The sequence below is a fragment of the Salvelinus fontinalis genome, chromosome 19 (genome assembly GCF_029448725.1).
Source record: "Salvelinus fontinalis isolate EN_2023a chromosome 19, ASM2944872v1, whole genome shotgun sequence".
Taxonomy (NCBI): Eukaryota; Metazoa; Chordata; class Actinopteri; order Salmoniformes; family Salmonidae; genus Salvelinus; species Salvelinus fontinalis.
In genome coordinates, this window is record NC_074683.1 from 37,510,392 (window position 1) to 37,524,173 (window position 13,782).

General features: G+C 42.4%; 1 protein-coding gene across 1 annotated transcript; it reads left to right on the plus strand.

The window, feature by feature from the left end:
* The first annotated feature begins 7,059 nt into the window (after positions 1-7,059).
* Positions 7,060-8,637, plus strand: LOC129816684 (claudin-10-like). The gene is made up of 5 exons (XM_055871451.1): positions 7,060-7,358; positions 7,572-7,733; positions 7,824-7,905; positions 8,060-8,167; positions 8,279-8,637. The coding sequence occupies exons 1-5, from the start codon at positions 7,127-7,129 to the stop codon at positions 8,478-8,480; spliced, it is 786 nt and encodes a 261-aa protein (XP_055727426.1). The 5' UTR covers positions 7,060-7,126; the 3' UTR covers positions 8,481-8,637.
* The last annotated feature ends 5,145 nt before the right edge of the window (positions 8,638-13,782 follow it).

Below are 13,782 nucleotides of genomic sequence, written 5' to 3' on the forward strand. Positions count from 1 at the left end.
TTAGCTGCTCGGATAGCAGATTTTTAAAGTTGTTGAGGGAGATAAAAGTCTCCAACTTCAGAGATTTTTGCAATTCGTTCCAGTCGCAGGCAGCAGAGAACTGGAAGGAAAGGCGTCCAAATGAGGTTTTGGCTTTAGGGATGATCAGTGAGATACACCTGCTGGAGCGCGTGCTACAGGTGGGTGTAGCCATCGTGACCAGTGAACTGAGATAAGGCGGCACTTTACCTAGCATAGCCTTGTAGATGACCTGGAGCCAGTGGGTCTGACGACGAACATGTAGCGAGGGCCAGCCGACTAGGGCATACAGGTCGCAGTGGTGGGTCGCATAAGGTGCTTTAGTAACAAAACGGATGGCACTGTGATAAACTGCATCCAGTTTGCTGAGTAGAGTATTGGAAGCTATTTTGTAGATGACATCGCCGAAGTCGAGGATCGGTAGGATAGTCAGTTTTACTAGGGTAAGTTTGGCGGCGTGAGTGAAGGAGGCTTTGTTGCGGAATAGAAAGCCGACTCTAGATTTGATTTTGGATTGGAGATGTTTGATATGAGTCTGTAAGGAGAGTTTGCAGTCTAGCCAGACACCTAGGTACTTATAGATGTCCACATATTCTAGGTCGGAACCGTCCAGGGTGGTGATGCTAGTCGGGCGTGCGGGTGCAGGCAGCGAACGGTTGAAAAGCATGCATTTGGTTTTACTAGCGTTTAAGAGCAGTTGGAGGCCACGGAAGGAGTGTTGTATGGCATTGAAGCTCGTTTGGAGGTTAGATAGCACAGTGTCCAGGGAAGGGCCGGAAGTATACAGAATGGTGTCGTCTGCGTAGAGGTGGATCAGGGAATCGCCCGCAGCAAGAGCAACATCATTGATGTATACAGAGAAAAGAGTCGGCCCGAGAATTGAACCCTGTGGTACCCCCATAGAGACTGCCAGAGGACCGGACAACATGCCCTCCGATTTGACACACTGAACTCTGTCTGCAAAGTAGTCGGTGAACCAGGCAAGGCAGTCATTAGAAAAACCGAGGCTATTGAGTCTGCCGATAAGAATATGGTGATTGACAGAGTCGAAATCCTTGGCCAGGTCGATGAAGACGGCTGCACAGTAATGTCTTTTATCGATGGCGGTTATGATATCGTTTAGTACCTTGAGCGTGGCTGAGGTGCACCCGTGACCGGCTCGGAAACCGGATTGCACAGCGGAGAAGGTACGGTGGGATTCGAGATGGTCAGTGATCTGTTTGTTGACTTGGCTTTCGAAGACCTTAGATAGGCAGGGCAGGATGGATATAGGTCTGTAACAGTTTGGGTCCAGGGTGTCTCCCCCTTTGAAGAGGGGGATGACCGCGGCAGCTTTCCAATCCTTGGGGATCTCAGATGATACGAAGGAGAGGTTGAACAGGCTGGTAATAGGGGGTGCGACAATGGCGGCGGACAGTTTCAGAAATAGGGGGTCCAGATTGTCAAGCCCAGCTGATTTGTATGGGTCCAGGTTTTCCAGCTCTTTCAGAACATCTGCTATCTGGATAACACCTCTACAGACGGCCCCTATCTGCAACATAAACATTTGGTGTATCATTTTACTGCAAGAAATGCTTAATTCAGCAGGAGTCAATATTAAGGCTATTTGAGAGGTTATAGACCTACAGTCAGATTCCAGATTTCAGTTTCCATTCAACCCATCTGAACAGTAGGCTACAGTTCCCTAGAAGTGTCATAGGCCTATTTGATGTTCCAGTCCTGTGACTGTGGAATTTGTATAGCGCCTCACACTTCACAATCATCACACAGTATTCACTGCTATCATCCTCTTTTACCACTTCAAAAAATCTTAAACATTGTCCTAACTTTTTCTGGCCATTCGCAAAAGCATTTGGTGACTGGCGTGGAAGCTATTTTCCGTGCATTGATTAATTGTTCAGCAGTCTTTTGGCTTGGGGGTGGAAGCCCTACCTAGATGTACAAATTACTTGTAACCCAGCACACTTGCTCGGTACCGGTACCCCCTGTATATAGCCTCGTTATTGTAATTTTATTGTGTTCGTTTTTATTAGTTTTTATTTAGTTTATTTGGTAAATATTTTCTTAACTCTTCTTGAACCGCACTTTTGGTTAAGGGCTTATAAGTAAGCATTTCACGGTAAGGTCTACACTTGTTGTATTCGGCGCATGTGACAAATAAAGTTTGATTTAATTTGATTTGAGTATAAAAATAACGGAGAAAAATACCTCAGTGTAGCCTATAGATATAAATTGCACAATAATTACACATTTATGGATTTTTTTACGCATTGTTTTCTATTTATTCAACCCAACCGCTACCCACCCTCCCTTCATCCACACAATATTTCATGACCCTAAACCTGCCCACCTGCAGGTTATGTCAACCTTTCTCATCTTGAACCATCACACACACCTCTTCAGGAGCTCCTATAGGAGGAGTGGGTTAGCAGACCCATCCTTTCTCATCTTGAACCATGAGTAAAAGGCTGATCTAGGTTTTTGGCTTCTTGATGTCAACACTGGGATTACTGGAGGATCCCTCAGATAGTTGGCCAGTGAGGCTCCTGCATTATCAAGGTGGCCTGGCACTTGTCCAACCTGTGGAAGGACTACTTCACTGACTTGACAGCTTTCAACAACTGCAGATGCTTCCCTGTGGTCTGTCAAATGTTAGAACACTGTTCAAACATCTGACTTCAGGGTTTCGTCTATAGATTACAATGTAGGAGCTCTGCATATTGATTCCCATCCTGTTTCATTCTCTCATACTTTTAAACATCACTTTGAATTATTGTCAATGAAAGCAGTTTCTAGCTTTACTCCAATGAAGAGAACTCTTGAAATGTTAATTTGTATTGACCTATAAAATGTTGACTTCTTCTTCTTCTACTTCTTCTAGCTTTGCCATGGCAGTGAGAGGTTTGCTCACGTGTGGGATAACCGTGGGGGTTTGCAGTGCAATATTTCGCTTTGTTTGGATGGAATGCACAGATATTCGAAGGAGGGGGAAAAAAATTAAAAATAAGCCGAACAGCTGGAAACACGGATAGCTGGATCCGTGTTTCACTTTGTCAGTGGTAAGTATGGCATGTTGGGCTCTACAAATGACAGAAATGTTTTTCCATCAACATTTCCTGGTATGATTAAAACCTCTTCTCAGACATGGCTGCATACTGCTTATATATCAACAGAGCGGCCAGGAAAATCTTCACTCACTCTTTAGATCAGGGTCCCCCCAACTGGCTGCCCGCTGGCCGAATTTTGCTCACAGGTGGATTTATTTGTCTCCCCAAGTTTAAAAAAAATAAGATTTAACATTTTCATTGTTGGACATAAAAGGCTGTAAAAACACCAGCTCCAAGTGATTACAATTTTGGGAATCTGTTCCCAAGTATTTTCACGCATAATAGAAAGACACATGATCGTATACTGTACAAATGTAAGCAAATCTCCTTGCGCTTCTTCCCTGTCCATCTCCTCAAGAAAATCTAGTTGATGATCCCTGCTTTAGAGTCAGGAATCCTACAGTAAGATTAATATTTCAAAGGTCTACATTATGCTGATTGAGATTAAAAGTACAACTTAATTAGGGCTTTGAGTCCCGCTAGCGGTACAACTTCCGGTGAAACTGGCGGGTACGCAATTCAAGTAATTAATCATAAAAATGATTGCTATTAAACATGTAGGTACATACAAGTGTCTTATATCGGTTGAACGCTTAAATTCTTGTTAATTTAACTGCACTGTCCGATTTACAGTAGCCATTACAGCAAAAGCATGCCATGCAATTGTTCGAGGACGGCGCCCCACATCAAAATATTTTTTACAACGGCACAGGTTTCATAAATTCACAAAGCGATGAAATATTCACTTATTTTTTGAAAATCTTCCTCTGATTTGTCATCCAAAGGGTCCCAGCTAAAACATGTAGTGTCGTTTTGTTAGATAAATCATTCTTTATATTCTATATATCGTCTCGTCTTCATCACGCGCCCAAACAATTTCCAAGAGTGTGTCCTACTAAACTCATATTTCTTACTCGTTTTGGAAGTTACAAGCCTGAAACCTTGAACATAGATTGCGGACACCTAGTGGAAGCCATATGAATTGGGTCCTGGGAGCTAGAATTATATATGCCCCTATACTTTCCATTGTAAGAGCATGGGCTGTCAAAATAAATCTGTTTGGTTTTTCTTTGGATTGTCTCCTACCACATCTATTGTGTTATAGTCTCATACATTATTTTAACATTTATACAAACTTCAAAGTGTTTTCTTTCCAATGGTACCAATTACATGCATATCCTGGTTTCAGGGCCTGAGCAACAGGCAGTTTACTTTGGGCATGTCAGTCAGGTGGAAATTGAGAAAAAAGGATCCTATCCCTAACAAGGTTTACAGCTGCAAATGTTACAGTATGTTACTGATTTATGCTTTCTACTCTATACTAAGGTATGATTTAGGAACTCCCATTTTTCTTGGATTATTGGGAGGTTTTTGAATAATTTAAGAACCGTTTTTGGTTTCAGGTAAAACCCTTTGGGGTCCATGTAGAACCCTCTGTGGAAAATGGTTTGACCCGCAACCTAAAAGGGTTCTTCAATGGTTCTCCTATGGGGACAGCTGAAAAAACATTTTAGGTTCTAGATACACTTAGAAAAAAAGGTGCTATCAGAATGACAACCATTTATTATATCTCTGAACAGTAAGATCACATTGTTCCTGCATGCCATCATTATGTTGCCTTCATCCAATAATGGCAATGACAACGATGTGGAGAAAAGGAAAAATTATGACCACAAACAAGTGCTAAGTGGCCTAAAAATGTCCAGGCACTCCTGTGGGTTTGCAAGTTAAAAGCCATTTGAACATACATTATTTTTTATCAAAATGTGTTTTTTGTCAGAAATGCCTTCTGGACCATGTGAACTTAATAAAGAACTTGTATGCCATCTGTAAATACGAATACAATTGTTAAATTACAAGCCTAGTTGGTTTAGCCACAGAAAAAGCCAGCAATCGTCCCGCTAGCAATGTTTGGCTAAGATAATGAGTGGGCTGGACATGCCGAGAGATGAGTTTGGATTGGTCTGCCATATAGCAGGCTTCTGTCTATTTGAGCTGTATTTTTGCTGTATTTTTTGTTGTTGCCGTAACTGCATAAGTGTTGCTCTCCACTTTCTGGAGGACCGAGTTTTGAAATCTGTGGAATTAGAGTATGATAGCTAAGGAGATGGCGAAAACAGCTGTCTCAAACTAAGGGCAATAATGGCATCTGTGACAGGGAGAAGCTTCAATCAATGATGTATACAGGTAAGATAGTCTAGTTAGCTAGCTAACGTTAGCTGGCTGGCTTGCTAGATAACAGTATGTGTATGATCTTATTATTCATATCTCAGAGCCATTTGCTTTGCTAGTTATAGCCTAATGTTAGTTAGTTAACATTGAACCTGGTTGGTTAGCTACCTGCAGATTCATGCAGGGTAGTAACGTTATGAGTTGGGATTATTGTTCATTAATTACAAAGCTAGCTACATGTCTTAACAAGTGCAACGCAAGTAACCATTTTAATAGAATGTGAATAAAAACCGTTGATAGACGTAGCTGGTAAACTTGCTCTGGCTATCTACTCCGATTTCAGAGCACTATCGTCTGAGTGTGCCAGAGTGCAGAATAACTGACAAATTTACGAACGCTCAACACCCATTGAATATGGCTGGTGTCAGTAAACGTTGACAAAAAACATTAATTGTTGCCAGCCAAACATTAATTGTTGCCAGTTGCAGTCACCAACGCTCTGGCTAACAGCCTAACCAGCCCCGCTAGGGTGAGTAAAATGGTCAGTGAGCTGTTCTCTCATTTGTGTCTGAAAATAGCTAGCAAGCCAGCCAACGTTAGCCAGTTAGCTTGGGTGCTTGACTGCTGTTGTTAGTACAGAATACTCGGATCAACCCTTAAAGAGATGGGTGGGGCTAAAGCTTAAGAAGGTGTGAACAATGCTGAATGGGTGAAGACAAAGAAGGGCTCTCCAGTAGGTAGCACAACCATTCAAAGGCCATTTTCTCAAAAGTGAGTTTACAAGTTTATCAACTTTCAAAGCAGAATTTCTTCCCCATTATACCTCAAATGCAGTGTATGATATACCATTCCATAGCTCTGTGTCTCTGCTTTTATCCACTGTAAAAAACACAATTTCAAATTTTGCTAATAAGACCAAATCAAGGCAGTCGGTCATATATACCATTGGGGAGAAGTCTATTATGGAAAATTATGAACATATTTTTTTTTCCAGCTACATACTTTGATATTGTCCTTTCAGTTCAATGTATATTGCTTTGACGTCTGAGTTTTCCTTTACAAACTTCCCACATACTGTTTTCTGTCTGTATGGTTGATGCACCCAGAAAATAATGCGTTTCTATGCTAGTATGACATGAGCAGGGGTTCCTGAGTGGCGCAGCTGTCTAAGGTACTGTATTTCAGTGCTAGAGGTGTCACTACAGACCCTGGTTAGATTCCAGGCTGTATCACGGCTGGCCGTGAATGGGAGTCCCATAGGGCGGCATTGTAAATAAGAATTTGTTCTTAACTGTCTTGTTAAGTTGGGAAAAAAGGTGATCTTTGTATGTAGTGTTTGAAATGGTATATAATTGAGATTTTTATAAATTCCTGTAAATAAAACTTTGGATATGCAATAGCAAGAATGGAGTCATTTTTGCAGAGTTTGTGGTCAACTTACTATTTTGTAAAACCTACAGTACAGGCTCTTGAAACCTCTATGGAAAATCATGACGATGACATAACATTAACACAACCTTTGTTTTTAGGCATAAACGAAACTACATTTATGGTGGTAGGATCCTGGATATCATACAAATAACAAACATGGCATGGGTCAGCAAACACCTTGCATCTTCTTCCATCAGTGTGGAGCAAGTAGGTGTGATGATATACACAAAGACAGACGGTGGCGAAGGGGCGGGGGTTGGTGAAGGTAGAATGTGAGCCGTCTTTCTCCACACTAGCTCACATTTCTCTTTCATTTGGGTTCTGACAGGAGCAGGCAACAGCTCTACTGCCATATTTCCTCCCTCCTGTCTGGTGTCTTTGCACACAGAGAGGCAGCCATGAATTACAGGACAGTAGTAATGTACATGGAGATTGGCTGCTTTGTGGTCTGTGTGAGTGGATGGATCCTGGTCTGCTCTACAATGCCCACTGAGATCTGGACCTGGTCTGAGGTAGAAAGCATCGTTCTGACCAGTTCAAACTACTTCTCCAATCTCTGGAAGGATTGCGTTTCTGATTCAACTGGAGTATCCGATTGCAAGGGTATCCCATCGATGTTCGGACTCAACTGTAAGTGAAGAATTCAAGTGGGTGAAGGAGTCATTTTTTAAATTATAACAGGATGTCAAAATAATAAAACACCTGCAGTAGGTTCTTCGAGAGACAAGAGGAAACTGTACCCAGGTACCATGAGGCTGTGGAACAATGGATGAGGTATTGTGCAGAAGTGAATTTAAACTTTCATGACCAAACCATGACCTCCTTCCTCCTCCTCCTGGACAGGGGACATCCATATGTGCCGGGCTCTGATCATTATCTCTATTATTTTGGGATTCTTCGGGGCCATTCTGGTCCTAGTCGGAATGAAGTGCACTAAGATAGGAGGATCTGAGGTTGCAAACGCAAGAGTGACTTTTGCTGGAGGGATGAACTATCTTGTGTCTGGTAAACAATTTTATTTTTATTGATGTTCACGTGGCTATTCTGATTGTTGGATTCCTGGGTGAACTCTAACAGTCGATTTATCTTGTTTAGGGTTGTGTTCCATGATTGCATTCTCTTATTATGGAAACAAAATAAGAGCGGAATTTCAGGATCCAAATTTCAGGGCACAAAAGTGAGTAACATTTATCAATTCTATGAAGATAAAATGCTTATAAAGGGGTTTAGATTTTGTATTCAGTAACATATGAAAACATTTCACAATTATTATGGTATAAGGGACGGTAAGGTGTTTACAGTGAAAATGCATGGGACAACTTTTTTGACAGGTTTGAAATCGGAGTAGCTGTGTACATTGGCTGGGGAGGCTCCACCCTACTGGTCATTGGAGGCCTCATTTGCAGTGTCTTTGCTGGGAAGGAAGCATGTCAATCAAGGTGTGTTTTTTCTATGCATTTCATATAATAAATCACATGCACCAGATTTCAATGAATGTGCATAATAAAGGGGATCTAATGATGGTTCCATTTCCAATCCAACCTTCACAGCTCAAAGAATAAACACGTGCCTGTCTACAAGCTCCCTGACGTCGGCGTGGAAACTCCAGCTGAACAGATGTACAGACCGGTGTCAAAAGCACGCACAGAGGGTGGAGAGAGCAGGGAGTCCAAGACCAGCAGAGTCAGCAGTGAGACTAGGAGAAGTGGGAGCAGTAGCAAGATAATCTCCAGTTTGAACGCGTATGTGTGACCTGCTCTAGTAGCCTACAGTTTGACATAATAAGCTATTCTGTAGTCTCTCCATATTGCTGTGTAAAGCCTTAAACTGTAGGAGACTGTGAATGAATGGTTAGTGAAGTTGCAATTTAATAATAGCTCCGTAGCTTATAAGTTTGACAATTGTGTAATTACATTTTTTTTATCCATTGTTTGCTTTGTATTGTCCTGCATTTTATTTGTGAATAAAAGATCACAAACAAATGATCATGTTTTTAGTCATGAAACCCTACCAAACCTAAATCATACTTGATTTCCATTACACCCCCATATCAATCGAGTAATCAATCATCATCAGTTTAGGGTACAGCAGAGGCAAATATTGAATTTGTAATAAAGACTTTAATTCACAATGAAATAGAACTGTGACTGAGCTACAGTTGTGCACTTTACACAGCCTCTGGCCCTCATTGTCACGACTCCCACCGAAGTTGGCTCCCCTGCCTTGTCCGGGCGGTGCTCGGCGGTCGTCGTCGCCGGTCTACCAGCCGCCACCGATCCCTTTTTCCTTTTCTGTTCGTTTGGTCTTATTAGTTGCACCTGTTCCTTATTGTGTTTCTTGATTTGTGTCTATTTAAGCCTGTTAGGCCCGCCTAGGTTTGTGCGGGATTCTGTCAGAGTCCTAGAAGAACAGTGGGTTGGATTCAGGCGCAGAGAGCAGAGGGTTCGAATAAATGTATATTTTATTCCCTGAAAAAAACGGTCACGCCACAAACACAAGGCGCATAAACTGACCGGCCCATCCACAGGACCCAAAATGTCCGGGAAAAGTGAATACAAACGAACATTCACAACCTAACAGAAAAACAACCTAGGCGGGCCTAACAGGCTTAAATAGACAAAAATCAAGAAACACAATAAGGAACAGGTGCAACTAATAAGACCAAACGAACAGAAAAGGAAAAAGGGATCGGTGGCGGCTGGTAGACCGGGCGCCGAGCACCGCCCGAACAGGCAGGGAAGCCAGTTTCGGTGGGAGTCGTGACACTCATTGAATGACACGCGGCTGCTGCTTACTATCCTGCTGCAATGGCTCGGGGGGGGGGGGGGGGGGGGGGGGGGGGGTCAACAAATGGTCCAATCAGAGTGACCCACGACTGGTATGCCAAATATATATATTTTTTTTTACTATTTGTGGATTTGTCTATGGTCAATGACGTGAATGGGCAAAAGCGGTGAAGGAGGATCGTCCTTCTCAAATTGAACAGTAATCTGTGCCGCTCGGTCATGTTGTCAACATGGAAGCATGGTCATAGTCCATAAAATATACAGGACCAGTCAAAAGTTGGGCCACACCTACTCATTCAAGGGCATATGGAATACATATGGAATCATGTAGTAACCAAAAATGTGTAAAACAAATCAAAATATATCTTAAATTTGAGATTCTTAAAAGTATCCACCATTTGCCTTGATGACAGCTTTGCACACTCTTGGCATTATCTCAACCAGCTTAATGAGGTAGTCACCTAGAATGCTTTTCCAACAGTCTTGAAGGATTTCCCACATATGCTGAGCACATGTTGGCTGCTTTTCCTTCACTCTGTGGTCCAACTTATCCCAAACCATCTCAATTGGGTTGAGGTTAGGTGATTGTGGAGGCCAGGTCATCTGATGCAACACTCAATTACTCTCCTTCTTGGTCAAATAGCCCTTACACAACCTGGAGGTGTGTTTTGGGTCATTGTCCTGTTGAAAAATAAATTATAGTCCCACTAAGCGCAAACCAGATGGGATGGCGTATCGCTGCAGAATGCTGTGGTAGCCATGCTGGTTAAGTGTGCCTTGAATTCTAAATACATTACAGACAGTGTCACCAGCAACGCACCGCCACACCACCACACCTCCTCCTCCATGCTTCATGGTGGGAACCACACATGCGGAGATCCATTCACCTACTCTGCGTCTCACAAAGACACGGCGGTGGGAACCAAAAATCTAAACTAATCAGACCAAAGGACAGATTGCCACCGGTCTGATGTCCATTGCTTGTGTTTCTTGGCCCACGCAAGTATCTTCTTCTTCTTGGTGTCCTTCAGTAGTGGTTTCTTGGCAGCAATTCGACCATGAATGCCTGATTCACGGAGTTTCCTCTGAACAGGAAGTACCCCAGGAAGTACTCGTGCTAAGGTCTATTCAACGACCAATTGGAATCCGTGCTTCAAGATTGTTTTGATCACTCACTGTTTGATTGCCTCAGTAAGGCAATCAAACAGGCAAAACGTCAGTACAGAGACTAAGAGGAGTCACAATTCAATGGCTCAGACACGAGATGTATGTGGCAGGGTATACAGATAATCACGGATTACAAAGGGAAAACCAGTCACGTCGCAGACACCGACGTCTTGTTCCCGGACAAGCTAAACAACTTCTTTGCCCGCTTTGAGGATAACACAGTGCCATCGATGCAGCCCACTACCAAGGAATGTGGGCTCTCGTTCTCCGTGGACGAAGTGATTAATACAAGGCTTCAGGCCCAGAGGAGCGTCCTCAGAGCATGTGCAGACCAGCTGGCTGGAACGTTTACAGACAAATTAAATCTCTCCCTATCCCAGTCTGCTATTCCCACTTGCTTCAAAATGTCCAACATGTCCATTGTTCCTGTACCCAAGTATCCTGTATCCTGTATCCTGTATCCTGTATCCAAGAAAGCAAAGGTAAGTGCGTACAGCCCAGTACATCACTGGGGCCAAGCTTCCTGCCATCCAGGCCCTATATAATAGGCGGTGTCAGAGAAAAGCCCAAGAAATTGTCAGTCACCCAAGTCATAGACTGTTTTCTCTGCTACCGTATGGCAAGCGCCAAGTCTAGGACCAAAAGGCTCCTTAACAGCTTCTACCCCCAAGCCATAAGACTGCTGAAAAATTAATCAAATGGCCACCGGACTATTTACATTGACCCCCCCCCCCCCACGCTCCATTTGTTTTGTACACTGCTGCTACTTGCTATTTATTATCTATGCATAGTCACTTTACCCTTACCGCACATTGACTCGGTACAGGTACACCCTGTATATAGCCTCGTTATTTTTACTTATTGTGTTACTTTTTATTATTTTTCACTTGAGTTTATTTGGTAAACAGTTTCTTAACTCTTTTTGAACTGCACTGTTGGTTAAGGGCTTGTAGAAGCATTTCACAGTAAGGTCTACACTTGTTGTATTCGGCGCATGTGACAAATAAAGTTTGATTTGAGTGTGCAAAGCTGTCCTCAAGGCAAAGAGTGGCTACTTCGAAGCGTCACTTAATTTCTCAGAACAAGAACAGACTAATGAGTTTCAGAAGGAAGTCCTTTGTTTCTGGCCATTTTGAGCCTGTAATCGAACCCACAAATGCTGATGCTCCAGATACTCAACTAGTCTAAAGAAGGACAGTTTTATTGCTTCTTAAATCAGGACAACAGTTTTAAGCTGTGCTAACATAATTGCAAAGGGTTTTCTAATGGTCAGAAAACCTTTTAAATAATAAACTTGGATTAGCTAACTTGCCATTGGAACACAAGAGTGATGGTTGCTGATAATGGGCCTCTGTACACCTGTACCTACACACTGTAGATATTCCATAAAAAATCTGCAGTTTCCAGCTACAATAGTCATTTACAACATTAACAATGTCTACACTGTATTTCTGATCAATATGATGGTATTTTACAGGACAAAAAATTTGCTTTTCTTTCAAAATCAAGGACATTTCTAAGTGAACCCAAAATTTTTAAACGGTAGTGTTCATCTAGCTGGATTTTCTATGCATCGGCAAGACAGAACCGCAGCTTCGGGTAGCTCAAGGGGGGAGATTTGTGTCTTTGTTAACAACAGCTGGTGCACAATTCTAATATTAAGGAGGTCTTGAGGTTCTGCTTGCCTCAGAATACCTCATGATAAGCTTTAGACAATACTATTTATCAAGAGAGTTTTCATCTATATTTTTCATGGCTGTCTATTGACCAACATAAAATTATGCTGGCACTATGACCGCACTCAATGAGCTGTATAGGGCCATAAGTAAACAAAGCAAATGCTCACCCAGAGGCGACACTCCTAGTGGACGGTGATTTTAATGCAGGGTAACTGAAATCTGTCTTGTCATTTCTACCAGCATGTCACCTGTGCAAGTCACCTAAGGTGAAAAAACTTTACATCACTCTTACTCCACACACAGAAACAGATACAAAGTTCTCTCTGAACATCCTTTTGCCAAATCTAAGCATAACTCTATCCTCCTGATTCCTGCTTATAAGCAAAAACTCAAACAGGAAGTACCAGTGACATGCTCAATACAGAAGTCGTCCAACGAAGTGGTCAGATGGCGTGTTTACACATGGTCTGCGGTTGTGAGGCGTACTACCAAATTCTCTAAAACAATGTTGGAATCAGCTTATGGTATTAACATTCAATTCTCTGGCAATATCTCTGGTGGACATTCCTGCAGTCAGCAAGCCAATTGCAAACTCCCTCAAAACGTGAGACATCTGTGGCATTGTGTTGTGTGACAAAACTGCACATTTTAGAGTGGCTTTTTATTGTCCCCAATATAAGGTGCACCTGTGTAATGATGTTTAATCAGCTTCTTGATATACCACACCTGTTAGGTGGATGGATTATCTTGGCAAAGGAGAAATGCTCACTAACAGGGATGTAAACACATTTGTGCACCATATTTGAGAGAAATACGCTTTTTGTGCGTGTGGAACATTTCTGGGATCTTTTATTTCAGCTCATGAAACATGGAACCAACACTATACATGTTGCATTTATATTTTTGTTCAGCATATTTCTTGTTTTGTTTTGCCATTGCTTGTGTTTGATCATCCTCAGATGGGGACCCAAAGAATGACATGGCCTGAGCAAAGTCATTGAACTCAAACTACACCTCATATCGGTGAGTCCACCGCAATGTAATTCAACTCAAACTACGCCTCATATCGGTGAATCCACAGCAAAGTAATTCAACTCAAACTACACCTCATATCGGTGAGTCCACCACAAAGTAATTCAACTCAAACTACACCTCATATCGGTGGGTCCACCGCAATGTAATTCAACTCAAACTACGCCTCATATCGGTGAGTCCACCGCAAAGTAATTCAACTCAAACTACGCCTCATATCGGTGAGTCCACCGCAAAGTAATTCAACTCAAACTACGCCTCATATCGGTGAGTCCACCGCAAAGTAATTCAACTCAAACTACACCTCATATCGGTGAGTCCACCACAAAGTCATTCAACTCAAACTACACCTCATATCGGGGAGTCCCCGCAAAAACTCAAACCAGACTT